Source organism: Pteronotus mesoamericanus, unplaced genomic scaffold, assembly GCF_021234165.1.
Source record: "Pteronotus mesoamericanus isolate MK-2021 breed Mesoamerican mustached bat unplaced genomic scaffold, CSHL_Meso_final scaffold_651, whole genome shotgun sequence".
NCBI lineage: Eukaryota > Metazoa > Chordata > Mammalia > Chiroptera > Mormoopidae > Pteronotus > Pteronotus mesoamericanus.
Genome location: NW_026555325.1, coordinates 22,289,273 through 22,302,769, shown reverse-complemented (window position 1 = coordinate 22,302,769; position 13,497 = coordinate 22,289,273). Strand labels below are relative to the sequence as shown.

Here is a 13,497-nt window from a genome sequence, read left to right as displayed (position 1 = left end):
TTGGCCATTTTGAACTATCCATTTGGAGGTGAGACATCCATATGGAATGTATAGTACGTTGTTGGACGCCTGCGAGAGAAGGGAAGTTAGCACAGAGGTGACAGGGAAGCCGCAGGACAGAGTGTCCTTGTTGGCAGCGTGCAGACAGGGGCCACAGACAGCATTCAAGTAGCTAGGAACTCAATGAGGTCAGCCTAAAAGTTTAAATCATTTTAAGGCAAATGATATTTTTATTTGGCTCTAGGTAAGTCAAACACAAAAATTTACTGCTTTTAGCAATTTGCCGTCAAAGTATGGGAGTGATATTCTCAATAGAATGATGAAAAGTAAAAGTGAGAAAAATGGTAGTGCTTTAGTTTCTTTGGAAGGAAATTGCTATACCAACGGAGAGCATTTGAATGAAAGGGAAAACAATTAAATTTGGGAGGGAAAAGCACTTAAGTCTCTGTTGGTGATTTTGAATTCTGTGTTCACGCTGTGAAACAATCTAGTTATTACATCTAATTTGCATAGGCTTTACTTATGTGACACACAGCCAAATGTATAGAATCAATAATAATCCTCCAATGTCAAACCTTTCCCCCTTCTAGGCCCTGATTACAGAGGAGTAGGTATCGCCCTTGCGGTGCTAGTCGTTTTAGCCATCATCGGATTACTGATTTGGTTCCTCTTCCAAAGGAACCGTTTGCCCTGGGCAGGCTTGTTTTCAGTTCGATATGAAAAAGGAATGAATGAAGATGAGATTATGCTTCCTTCCTTCCATGAATAAATTCTCCTAAAAGTTTGCCAATTTGCACTAACATGTTTGGAAAAATTAGCCATTTAAAAGTTTCCCAGCGCCAGTATTTACTCTGTTCCAAAGTACAAGTCTTAAGTATTTTTCCAATTGTCTTGTTATTCTGGTATCCACATTTATTTAAAAATGCCATGTTTATAACTCTACTTAACAGAATGGAAAGAAACCAAAGCTGAAACTAAAGTCCAAATTGTGTTTGTAGGGCAATATTCTTAATGTGCATTTTCTCATAAGAATGTGGTTGGTAACTAGAATGTGTGTTTTAATGACATTTTAACACAATTCCTCAGAAATTTAAATTGGCATATTACTAGGTCACGCGTCTCCCTTTTAATTTTTATGAACATATGGTCAAATGCAAAGTTAGTATCTCAAGGTAAAAATAGAACTGTAAGTAATATCAACATTGTTTTAAAATGTCATTTGTAGCCCTGACTGGTGTGGCTCAGTGGGTTGGGAATCATCCCACAAACCGAAAGGTCACCAGTTCAATGCCTGGGTTGTGAGCCAGGTTCCAAACTGGGGGGTGTGTGAGAGGCAACCAGCCAATATTTCTCTCGCACATCAATGTTTCTCTCCCTCCCTGCCCCTCTCTCTAAAAATAAATGTATAAAATCTTTTAAAATGTCATTTGTAGCATTGGGGGAAAATTATTAAAGAAGAGGCATGCTTATTTTTTACACAGCAAAATGACACCTTTTGGCAAGATGCTTCTTCTAGTATTCCAAATATATTTTATGCCAAAATTATTTAAATGTGAAAGTCTTATTCTGCCCATAATTATTCATAAACAATGGCTTTTAAAAAAGATTTAGTACTTAATATTTTTCGAAAGTTTGAGAATATTGTAATTAATTGATTTTATACCAGGTAGCAGTGTGGGGTTTTTTTGTCTTCTCTTATGCAGAACATACACCTTTTTCCTTTTTAAAGGGAATCAGCTAAAAGTTTTTGAAAATTTTATAATTTATATACTTTAAACAGCATGTCAACTTTTGACTAAGAAATTTTTATTACTTTGGTGACTTGTTACATGAGCTAAAGAGAAGTGGTCTGTGAAGGAAATTATACATCTTGTATTTATAAACATGAAAATTATACAATGAAACTCTAAACTTTGTGATTACTACCAAAATACTTAAAAGTATGAATGATTAAGGAAACACTGTTTTGTGGTTATCACTTCAAATTTTACCACCTAGAATATATTCTTAATAATAGTTTCCACTGGACCTGGTGAATGTTTTATTCAGTTTTTAACTTATATTTGTACTTTAGAATATTTTTGTATAAAATCCATAGATTTGTTTTAAAGTTTAGAGTGTTTATACTATGATAAAGTTGTAAATAATTATCAAAGACAGTTTTAGTATAGTCAAATTATAGTATAATTGTTCTAAAGTATTTTTTATTGAATTTGTTAAACTAGTTGTCTAGCCCTATAATCTGTACAGTGTTAGGCATTAAGATTTTCTTCAAAGAACTAAACCAACTTGATGTGAAAAGTATAGCCATATATAATAATAATGCTGCAATAAAGTTGTCTTACTTTTTAAGTAAAAGTGTTGTTGATCTACCCCAGCCTGTGTGGCTCAGCTGGTTGAGAGTCATACCGCAAACCGAACGGTCACCAGCTCGATTCTTGGTCACAGCACAAGCCTGGGTTGCAGGTTTGGTCCCAGGTTGGGGCATGTACGCAAGGCAGCCAGTCAATGTTTCTCTCTCACATTGATGACTATCTCCCTCTCTTTCTTCCTCCCTTCCTCTCTTTCTAAAAGTAAAAACTAAAAAAAATAATTTTAAAGAAAGCATTGTTGACCCTTGTTTAAAAAATATTTCAAGATTGGACTTTGTTATGTTAGGCATATAGTATAACAAGACATAAAGTGACCAGGTATTGTAAAGAAAGGCATTCTTTAGTTTCTGTGTGTACTTTTTAAAGAATAAATATATTCATTCCTACATTTGTGAATGTTTGATTTTTGTCTCTTTTTCATATTCCTCTGAATCAGCATACCTTTTAATTATTGAATCAGTAGAAATTCCATTACGATCCACTTATATTTCATTCTTTGTTCTCCCCTCAGCAGATCCTGTCTACTACCTTTCACCCCAAGGTATTCATCAACCACTTCTAAGTCAATAGCTCAAATATTTCGTTCCACATTCATATTTCCAATTCCCACTGGACAATCTCCATGAAAGTCCCTCTCAACGTGACCACAACTGCCTGTAGGGTGTTCCCTTCCCACTTCCTCCTACTCAGGTATCTCAGGTAAAGACAGCCTTTTCCCATCTTCCCTAACTAACCCAACCCCCCCACGTGGTCTGACAAAATTGATCTCTCAAAACCAGGCACTTAAAAATAGAAGCAAATAGACCTAATGATCAAGGTGTAGAAGACAAATTCAAAAGTGATAACCGTGATCCCCCTTTTTGTCCCCCCTTGAGCCCCACACACGGCATGTTCCCTTCCCTGATCCTAGGGCAAGGTCCTTTCACTATCTGAGAAGTCTCCTCTGTAAACGACCCTTGTAGTGCTGGTAACCCCTGGTCCTGACACCACTGCTGAGTTTATGCTGGGGAAAGTAAGAGATTCAGATTCCTTTATCTTAGGTTCATTTAATCCTAAAACCCCATTAAAGAAATGAAAGTCTAATTGTTATTAGTAACTATTTTATTTTACTTAAGAAGACAAATTTTAACTATACTTAGGGACATTTTTTTCTATGAAATCTTACGATCTATACGAAGTTACCTCTTAATTCCCTGTAGTCTAAATGAAAATATTCTCCCAATCTCTACAGCTCAACAAATTTGCTTTACATGTTTTTCTCTTTTTTTCAAGCTAAATTAACCACAAGCAGAATTTTAGAAATGGTTTTCTATTTCCCCAACCAGGTTTTCTTCTTATATTCTCTTTCAATGATATGAAGACACCATACCCTTTGTCTCCCAAGCTAGAAACTTGTCAGATGCCATTCTCAAATCTTCTTTCCCATCTTCCTAATCCAACAGTTATGTCAATTTTACCTCAGACTTCTTACAGAGTGGCTATCTTCATTATTGTCTTAGTTCAGGCCTTAACCTCCCCTGACCCCCTATATTATTTGCACCAGTGTTGTTACTGGTCTTCCTCCTTAGCCCCTCCTTTCCATCTGATTCTCCCCACCCCAGGTCCTAGGGGAGCTAAAATATATAGGGGAGGGCTCACCCTCTGTTTTTGCTCCAAAGGTATCTAGGTCTAACTATGTCAGGCAAAAGGAAGCTCAGGCATGCCCAGCCCAGGGGCCTTCCATAGGGACCGTGTATCGGTTGGTTATCCATCCTGAGGAGTCCTAGGGTTTTGGTTCCTTAGCTTAATGTCCTTTTAATAAAATGTATAATCAAGTCAATATTGTTCCAATTGCTAAACAACAGAGAGGAAAAGTCAGATAGAACTAAGAATTAGGAAAACTCTCTCAGACCACAGAGGAAGGCCTGCATTGAGGAAAAGGGGAAAGCAGGTAAGTATTTGAAGATGTTTGTCTATACCTGATGAGAAAGGTGAGTAGCAAATGGGGTCTCACTCTGAAGAGAATAATAAAAAAACTGAAGTACTACCTGATAAGAAGAATGGAAGAGGATAATGACCAAGACAAAATAGAAAAACTAGAAGAGGCATACAAGGCCCAGATGAAATTAAAATCCATATATTTGTAGTGACAACTACCAGGAGAACTAACAGTTTTCCTCTACCTGTCCTCAGTTACTTCAGTCAAGTTGAGGAAAAGGAGATGTGAAGAAGAAAAAACAGACCTCATCCTCAAAAACTTAAAAATAGAACTGCCATATGCTCCAGCAATCCCACTTCTGGGTGTATAGCCAAAGGAAATGAAAACAAGATCTTGAAGAGATACCAGCACGCCCGTGTTCATTGCAGCATTCTGTACAATAGCCAAGATAGCGAAACAACCTAAGTGTCCATAAGTGAATGAATGGATAAAGAAGATGTGGTACATACATACAACTGAGTATTATTCAGCCATGAGAAAGAAGAAAACTCTGCCATTTGAACAACATAGATGAACTTTGGGGGCATTTTGCGAAGTGAAATAACTCAGAGAAAGACAAATACTGTAGGACCTCAGTTATATGCGGAATCTAAAAGAGCTGAACCCAGGAACAGAGAGTAGAATGGTGGTTGCCAATCACTGGGGGTTGGGGAAGATGGAGAGATGTTGGACGAAGGATACAAATTTCCAGTTATTAGATGAATACATCCTGCGGATTTACTATTCAGCCTGGTGATTATAATTAACAATTCTTTATTGCTTGAAAGTTGCTAAAAGAGTTCATCTTAAATATTCTCACCACACACACACACGTGCAAAAAGAAATGGTAATTATGTAACAGGATGGAAGTGTTAGCTAATGGTGGTAATCATTTTGTGCTCTACAGGTATATCAAGTTAACATGTTGGGCATCTTAAACTTACACAATGGCATGTCAATTATATCTTAATAAAGCTGGAAGAACAATATTATTTTTAAAAAGAAAAAGAAAGAAGAGACTGTAGGTTCAGAGTTAGCCAGGTAGGTATAACAGAGGAATAAGAGAGGGAGTGGTATCCAGACTAGATGAAGGAAGAAATAAAATCCCTGGGAAAATGAAGTTAAGGAACTGGAGTCTGGAATGAGGTCAAAGAGGAAGTAAGCTGGAGTGAAAGAGAAAAGTAAAAGTTATTCGGCATGATTGGGAAGTAGGACATCACGCTGAGAGATTTTAATAAAATACCACATTATTCCACACAGGGGCAGTAAGTAGTTTATTTTGTCATATTAGCATAAAAAATGAAGAAGGGTCCACCAGAGTTAACAGTGGGGAAAAAAACTTCCTTAGTTCAAGTGACTTAGAAACAAAACACTGTCGAAACGGGTTGTTTGCTTAAGGTAAATTGATTCACTAGGATGCCAATTCTTTGTAAATCTAATGATTATTTGAATATTATTTTAATGCAAAGTAATCCACATAGATAAAAATACATTTTGGTGCCTGAGGTGGGGGTGCGGCGGGGTGAAGAGAAGTTTTTCAGTTGCACCATCGCAGAGCACTATTCATTTTCCTTGTGCGGTTAGTAAGACAGAAGAATTCAGAATTATGACGTTTGAATATATAAACACAGTGAACCCTTGGAAGGATTCATTTTGGATATGGGTTTAGTAAATAAGCCTGCTGTTGATAGCCTGAGGAGAAGAATGGAAAAATAAATTGCGCAGATCTTAATCCTTTGGTAAAGGGGTTAAACCTGGAACGGATGGGAGAGTTCAGCAGAAGACGTGGCCTCTGGTACATTTTTGGCATTTACTATATGCCCATGGGTCAGTCATGTCCCTTCTTCAGGCCTCAATTTCCTTATCAGTAAATGAAAATGGCTTCTATCATTTCTAACACTGTGATTCTCCTTACAGACCCCCATTGGTCAGATTCCTTTGGTGTAATCATTCCATTTCAGACTGGACTATCACAGGCATAGAAAGGGCTAGAAAGGAAAGGAAAGGGTTAGACTTGATTTTCTTCAAATATACTTAAAATTTTGTTATTTTAGAAGTTTTAGGTTTATAAAAAATTTGAGCAGAAAGTGTAGAGTTCCTATATACTTCCTTACTTCTGCCCCTTGTTTCCCTACTATTAACATCTTGCAGTAGCACACTACCTTTTGTTAAAATTGATGATGCAATATTGATACAGTATTAACTAAAGTCTGTCATTTACATTAGGCGTTCATCTTTGTGTTGCACATTCTATGGGCTTTGACAAATGTATAATGACATGTATCCACCATTACAGTACCATACACAACAATCTCATTGACCTAAAAGTCCTCTGTGCTCCACTGGCTCATGCCTCCTTTCCTCTCCTCCTCCTCTACCCTCCACCAACTCCTGGCAGCCACAGATCTTTTTACTGTTGCCATAATTTTCCTTTTTCCAAAGCATCATATAGCTGGAATCATACAGAATGTAGCCTTTTAAGATTGGCTTCTTTCACTTAGCAATACATAGTTAAGGTTCTTCCATATCTTTCATGGCTGAATAGCTCATTTGTTTTAAGCATTGAATAAAAAAAAACATTGTATGGATGTACCACCATTTGTTTATTTATTCACTTATTGAAGGACATCTTGGTTGCTTTCTGGTGTGGGCAATTATGAATAAAGCTGCTATAAACATCCGTGTTTAGGTTTTTGTGTGTACATAAGCTTTCAACTTGATTGTGTAAACACTAAGTAGCACAACTGCTGAATCCATGGTAAGAATATAGTTAGTTTTTTAAGAAGCTTCAGAACTGTCTCCCAAAGTGGCTCTACCATTTGCATTCCCACCTGCAATGAATGAGAGCTCTTCTTCCTTCACATCCTCACCACCATTTTGTGTTGTCAGTATTCCAGATTTTGATGATTCTAAAGGTGTATAGCGGTATCTCATTTTTCCGTTAATTTGCAATTCCCTGGCAATACATGATGTTGAGTGTCTTTTCAGATGCTTATTTGCATCTGTTCATATCATTTGTACATTCTTAATTGAGCTATTTTTGTTTTTATTTTGAGTTTAGACTCGATTTTAGAGGACTCTTTTTGCTAATGACATGAGGCTCTGGCAGAGCTTACACAAGCAGCCTGGGTTGGCCCTGGTTTGTGTGCTGTGTTAACTAGGTCCAGAGGCTCTCACTATTCCAGTTAGAGTTGCATAGTTTATAAATACGTCAAAGCAAGCATAGTTTTGTTGTTTATTTGTTTGTTTTGGCTTAAACAATGGAAATTTATTGTCTCACAGTTCTGGAAGCTGGAAGTACAGGACCAAAGTATCCTCAGGGCTGGTTTCTTCCAAAGGCTGTGCAAACATATTTTAAAGAACTCTAGTCCAGGCTTTCCAGAAAAAAAGTTGTCTGAGGGACATAGTCCACTGGGAGGAGACTTTGAAAAAGGTTTCTGGCCATTACATCCGAAGGAGAAACCTGGCAGACACAACCTAACCACGTGATCAAAGTTAGCATCACCAGTGATGTGACACATTAACATGGCATCCCTCCTGGACAAGGGACAGCATTTCTCTGGTACTCTTGCAGAAAAGAAAACACCCTGCATCCTGTTCTTCCAATCTCTCTCAAGAGGAAACATCTGACCGACCGGACCTGAAAAACATTCTACAAAAACAACTGGCCAGTACTCTTCAATTTGTCAACATCGTGAAAGACAAAGAATAACAGAGAAACTGTTATTCTGTACAACATTACAATTCGACATCTGTATACTATATTGCATGCTCACTGCCCACATTAAAGGAGACTCAAGGGGACATGACGTTTCAGTGCAATGTATGATTCTGGATTAGATTTGAGAACAGAAAAAGAACATTAGAGGGACAATTGGAGAAATGTCACAAGAGCCGAAGATTAGTAAATAGTAATCTACCAGCGATCAATTCCTGGCTGTATGTTTCTGGAATTACATACGATGTTTATAATTAGAGAAACTGGTTGAAAGGGTAATGTAAATCCTTTGTACGATTTTTGCAACATTTTGGAGAGTCTGAAATTATTTTGGTTCAAATGAAAAGTTTTAAAAATTCCTGAGCAGACAAGAGAGGCGTTCCAGCGGGCAGCACGCCGCCGGGATCTGGCAGCGGGTTGGGCGACCTCGGCTCCCGCCCCTCCCGCGGGCCGCTCGGTGGGAGGGGTCGGACCGCTCGCGCTTCTTGCGCTTCTGAGCCCCGCGGCTGGGTGACCGCATCCGCAGTCATGCCCGGGGCCGCGCTGCCTGCCCTCCTGTTATCGCTGCTGGGCCTCGCCGCCGCCGGCGCGGGTAAGCCGCCCCCTTGCCGCGACTTCTCCTGGGCCTGGGAGCCCGCCTTCGCACCCCGACCCAACGGAGACTCTCCACCCGCCACCCTCTCCACCCCCTACCCGCCCGAGGGCGGCCCCGGGGGGGATTGCATCCTGACCGGGTCTCTCGCCCTCACCTGCGCTCCCACCCCGTGCTCCCTGGCGTGGGGGCATCCCCCACTCCCCGGTTCGGTGGGTTCCTAGAGAGCGCCCGGAGGAAGGGGGTCGCCGGGAGTACCCTCTCTCTTCCACGGTGTCCAAGCGTCAGCGCACACCCTACTCGGAGGTAGGGAGCCCAAAGGGGGCTAACTGCCTGGAAGAGCCGAGGGTTGAAAAGAGAGGCGGGGACGTTGGCGCGCGGAAATTGCCCCCGCTGCGCGCAGCGGGGATGGAGGGTGGGGGTGGGAGAAAGCAGGCCCTCTTCTGCTCCCTGCGCTGTTTGTCCAGTTGGTTGGTGTTCAAGTTGTCGAAACAGGAAAACAGTTCAGCCAAATAACCCCAGGATCGAAGTGGGACGCGAACAGGCTAAGCGTGGATTTCACTTAAGTCGTGTGATTTAAAAATCTTTAAGTCTAGTCCGCTGTTGTGCAAGTGACATCTGAAAAATTACATAATTAGTCAGTCTTTTTCCAAATTAGTCAAAAATTTCCTGTACAAGCATGTCAAAAATGCTGATGTGGTAAACTCTGGGGAAAGACTTCCATCCCAAAACACTACTGAATGAACAATTCCAGGAATTAAAGAGCAAAGTAAACTAGAACTAAGTGAATACTTGCATGGGTTTGAATAAAATGATTATTGCAAGTGTTTGGTGTTTTCTTTCCCTGAATTTCATTACCATTTTTAGGTTCTTGCTGGAAGCCTGCTGATCGGCAGGCAGGTTTTAAAGGATCTCAGTGATGGAGGCAGCAGTAGAATAAGCAGCTCAGAACTTGCTTACAAACCCAAAGCTCCTTTCCTGAAACTTTTTGTCCACCCGCATTTACCGTATGCCATCTGATGCCTGTGGGGAAGCAGAAACAGATGTGCTGATTTTCACATTGTTCAGAATGAGCATATTAGTTTTGTCTAAGACAGGGCTGGACTAGAGGTTCTGTGAAGACTGGCCTGCCCTCCTCATGCTTGCCGGTAACATCTGACTGCCTGTTTAATCCACTGTAGTTGAAAAACACTTGTCAGACTTTTTATTTTAGAAAATCAGTTCCTAGATTTGGATATGTCCCTTCAAAGAAGCTGTTTTGATCAGCAAAAGAGGGCAAGCTATTTTAAGAAAGTTTTGTTCTCTTTCCTCTTTATATGTCCAATATAGTTAAATAGGCTTTTCTTTAAAAAAAATTATTGAATTTATTGGGGTGATATTGGTGAATAAAATTATCTAGATTTCAAGTATATATACAGTTCTATACTGATAATATACACATCATCTGTATGTACATCATCTGATAATATACACATCATCTGTATATTGTATTCTGTGTTCACCACCCAAATGCAATAAATAGGCTTTTCAAGGGCGTAAGAAAAAGTGCATGTTGAATAAATTAATGCTATTAACTAATTAGCTTCTCTCAGTAAGGAGCTATTAAGGATTGACTTAGACTGTATACTTTGGAGTTAGGTACATACAATCTGTGTGTCCTTGATCAAGTTACCCAACTCTTCACTTCAGTAAAATGGAGATAACATCCCCACTGGGCTAGCTGTAAGCACTAAGTGAAAACTCTATGTCCAGTAGCTATTACAGGCATGGGAAATACTGGTCTCCTTCCCTATGTTGTCTTCCTACCAAATGAGGGGTAATTGTTGCAACTAGAAAGTAACATGAATGCCACTTCATGTGGATGTATGTTGGATGTTTATGGTTCCTGAACACATTCACATACATGTTAAGATATAGGTCTAAAAAAACTATATAAATGTTTTTCATCATAATACTCCACAAGTCTCCAATCCAGACAAGATCAGGAATCATATTCAGCATAGAACTAAGTCAACAAAGGGCTTTTCAAGGTTTTCACAGACTTGGCTGAATGGCAAGATCTTAATAGAAAAGCTTCTAAAGTACTGCTGCATAAAGTATAAACTTAATGTTGAAATGGAAATCATTGTTATTCTGGTATTTTGGAGTTTATTATGTAAATGGTCTTATGGTGTTTTTCTTTATTATCTTGAAAATCACAATAAACAAAACTTACTTTAAATTCCTCTCTAAGGTTTCAAGGTATCCCTTTTAAAATGTTCTGTAATGGTGCTTTTTGCACATAGTAGATGATTAGTATATATTTACTAGGTCAATGATTTCCCATGGGTGGGATAAGATGATTGAATATAAGTATTCTTTGGTTATCACGTGACTCAGAGTCTAGGTTACTCAGTCCTTTTATTTTTATTTTTTAAATTATTTGTAGAAGCAGTCCTCTTTGTATTTATTTTAATTTTTTAAAATTATATTTATTGAGGTAACAGTATATAAATTTCAGGTGTACAACATTGTAATTTGACATCTGTATACTATATTGCATGCTCACTGCCAAAAGTCTAGTTGCCTTCCATTACCATATGTGGTATTTGCCCCCATTTACCCAATTCTCCTTTCCCCCATCCCCTACCCCTCTGGTAACCACCATTCTGTCATCACTGTCTACGAGGTTTTTTTATTTTTTGTTTTTGTTGTTACTTTTCTGTTTTATATTCCACATGTGAGTGAAATCATATGGTTTTCACCCTTTTCCATCTTATTTCACTTAGTGTAATATCCTCAAGATCCATTCATGTTGTCACAAATGGCAATATTTCATCTTTTTCATGGCTGAGTAGTATTCCGTTGTACGTGTGGTATATACCATACCTTCTTTTTTTATTCATCCATCAGTGGACACTTAGGTTGTTTCCACATCTTATTATTGTAAATAATGTTACAAAAAAACTTACATGATTCAATGATAACAAAAAACAATTAGATTGAAAATGGGCAGAAGATCTGAATAGACGTTTTTCCACACATATAGATGGCTAACAGGCCTAGAAAAGATGTTTGACATCACTAGTTATTAGGGAGATGTAAATGAAAGCCACAAATCCAAAGCCATGCTTACCTTTTCAAATGGCTGTTATCAAAAAGACAAGAAATACCAAGCGTTGGCATGGATGTGGAGAACAGAGAACCCTTATCCACTGTTGGTGGGATTGTAAACTGGTGCGGTCATGGTGGAAAACAGTATGGATATTCCTTTAAAAATTAAGACTAGAACTACTATATGATCCAGCAACTCCTCCTCTGGGTATTTACCTGAAAAATATGAAAACACTAATATGTAAAGATTTAGGTTACTAATTTTGAATTGCCATAGCCTACCAGCCCTAGGTGAGGTGGCCTTGCCTTCCTGATGTCATCTCTCACCATGCTTCCGGCCATTCTGTTTATCCGCACTGACCTCCTAGGGACTCGACCACCTGCTAGTTCTTCCACCCCGACTACCCTCCCCTTTCCCAGTGCTTGTCATGGCGGCCCTAACCCACATCATTCAGATCTCTGTTCATATGTCACCTCCTCACGTCTTCTCTGAACATCTCACATTCTCTATCACAAACCTTTGTTTTTTCTCTTTCAAAACACTTAATGCGATCTCAGAGCATTTTGTTTATTCCCTGTTTTCTTGCTTGTCAGTCCCCTCACCAAGAGGAAACTACATGATAGCATAGACTTTACTACTTCGTGGTTTTTTGTTTTGTTTTGATTTGTGTCTCTGTACTTTATTCTAATTTATAGTAAAAGAACAAAAAAAAATAGATAGTTTTAAAAGCAGAGGGGATAATGGGATTGTCATTTCTTTCAAATTATTTTACTTATGCTAAGAATTCATTTCATAATTGAATTCAAAGCATTAAATCATCTTAATCTATTGATGTGACTTTTTCTGACCATTGTGGATGGCACAGTTATGTTTCAGGGGAAATTATCTCACATATGTTTTTTTGTAGATTTCAACTGTTAAATGTTTACTTTTCCAATGAAAAAATAAAATCGCAATTAAGTATTATTTCAAGACTTCTTTCATTGTTGAGAAACTTTTAAACATGTGCTCGTGGGTTAAAAACTAGTTTTACAGCAGTGTTAGTGACACTTTTTATAAAACATATCAAGTATGTCATTCCTTTTGTGGGTCATTTTAGATTTTGAGGGTATATCTTAAGACTGCTTCTCTAAGCAAATAGACCAGTGCTGCCCAGTGAAGAGGTACAGACACACTGACTGGTATTCCCATTTATGAATAAATATCATGAGAGCTCTTCTGAGAAGCAATGTGAGGGGGCAGGGTGGAGGTGGGCATCTTGGAAGCTAGGCGGGAAGGGTGGTGTGGAGAGATGGAGTGTCCGGGTGGCTGGATCTCCTTGAGAGATTCAGGGAGACCTTGCAGCCCAGGGTTCCAGGCTCTGGGTTCATCAGGGGCCTGGAGCAGCACTGCCTCCTCCTATATACATGGTAAATGTGATAAATAGCCCCTCTTCTTACTTTGTCTCCACCACCGTTGCCTTTGTGGAAGGTAAGTGACTGAAGCTCATATCTTAATGGGCGAGGGGCAAAGGTCTTATTATTGACAAAGGAAAAAAATACAATTTTTGCCTTCCCTTTGTTAACATTCAGAGCAAGTATGTCCCAAGGATCACTTCCTCGTATGCTGTGCCTGGCTGTTTAAAAAAAGAAATTATAAGGGAACAGAGAGTTCTATGACAACTGACCAGTAATACAAAATATTCCTGTGAATATGCCATTTTATTTTAGTTCAAAGTAATCTTAGGCAGAGGAACTATATGGAAACTTTTGGAGTTAGGTTAA

General features: G+C 38.9%; 1 protein-coding gene across 2 annotated transcripts in view; it reads left to right on the top strand.

The window, feature by feature from the left end:
• LY75 (lymphocyte antigen 75) overlaps positions 1-13,497 on the top strand; it is a 138,429-nt gene that overhangs the window by 91,354 nt on the left and 33,578 nt on the right. The window contains exon 35 of one of the 2 annotated variants that reach the window (XM_054562737.1): positions 591-1,168. The exons of the other annotated variant lie outside the window; for it this stretch is intronic. Within the exon in view, the coding sequence (XP_054418712.1) occupies positions 591-769 (179 nt within the window). The 3' untranslated portion in view covers positions 770-1,168. Of the gene's footprint in view, positions 1-590; positions 1,169-13,497 lie in introns of those variants that run through there. 2 annotated transcript variants of the gene reach the window in all.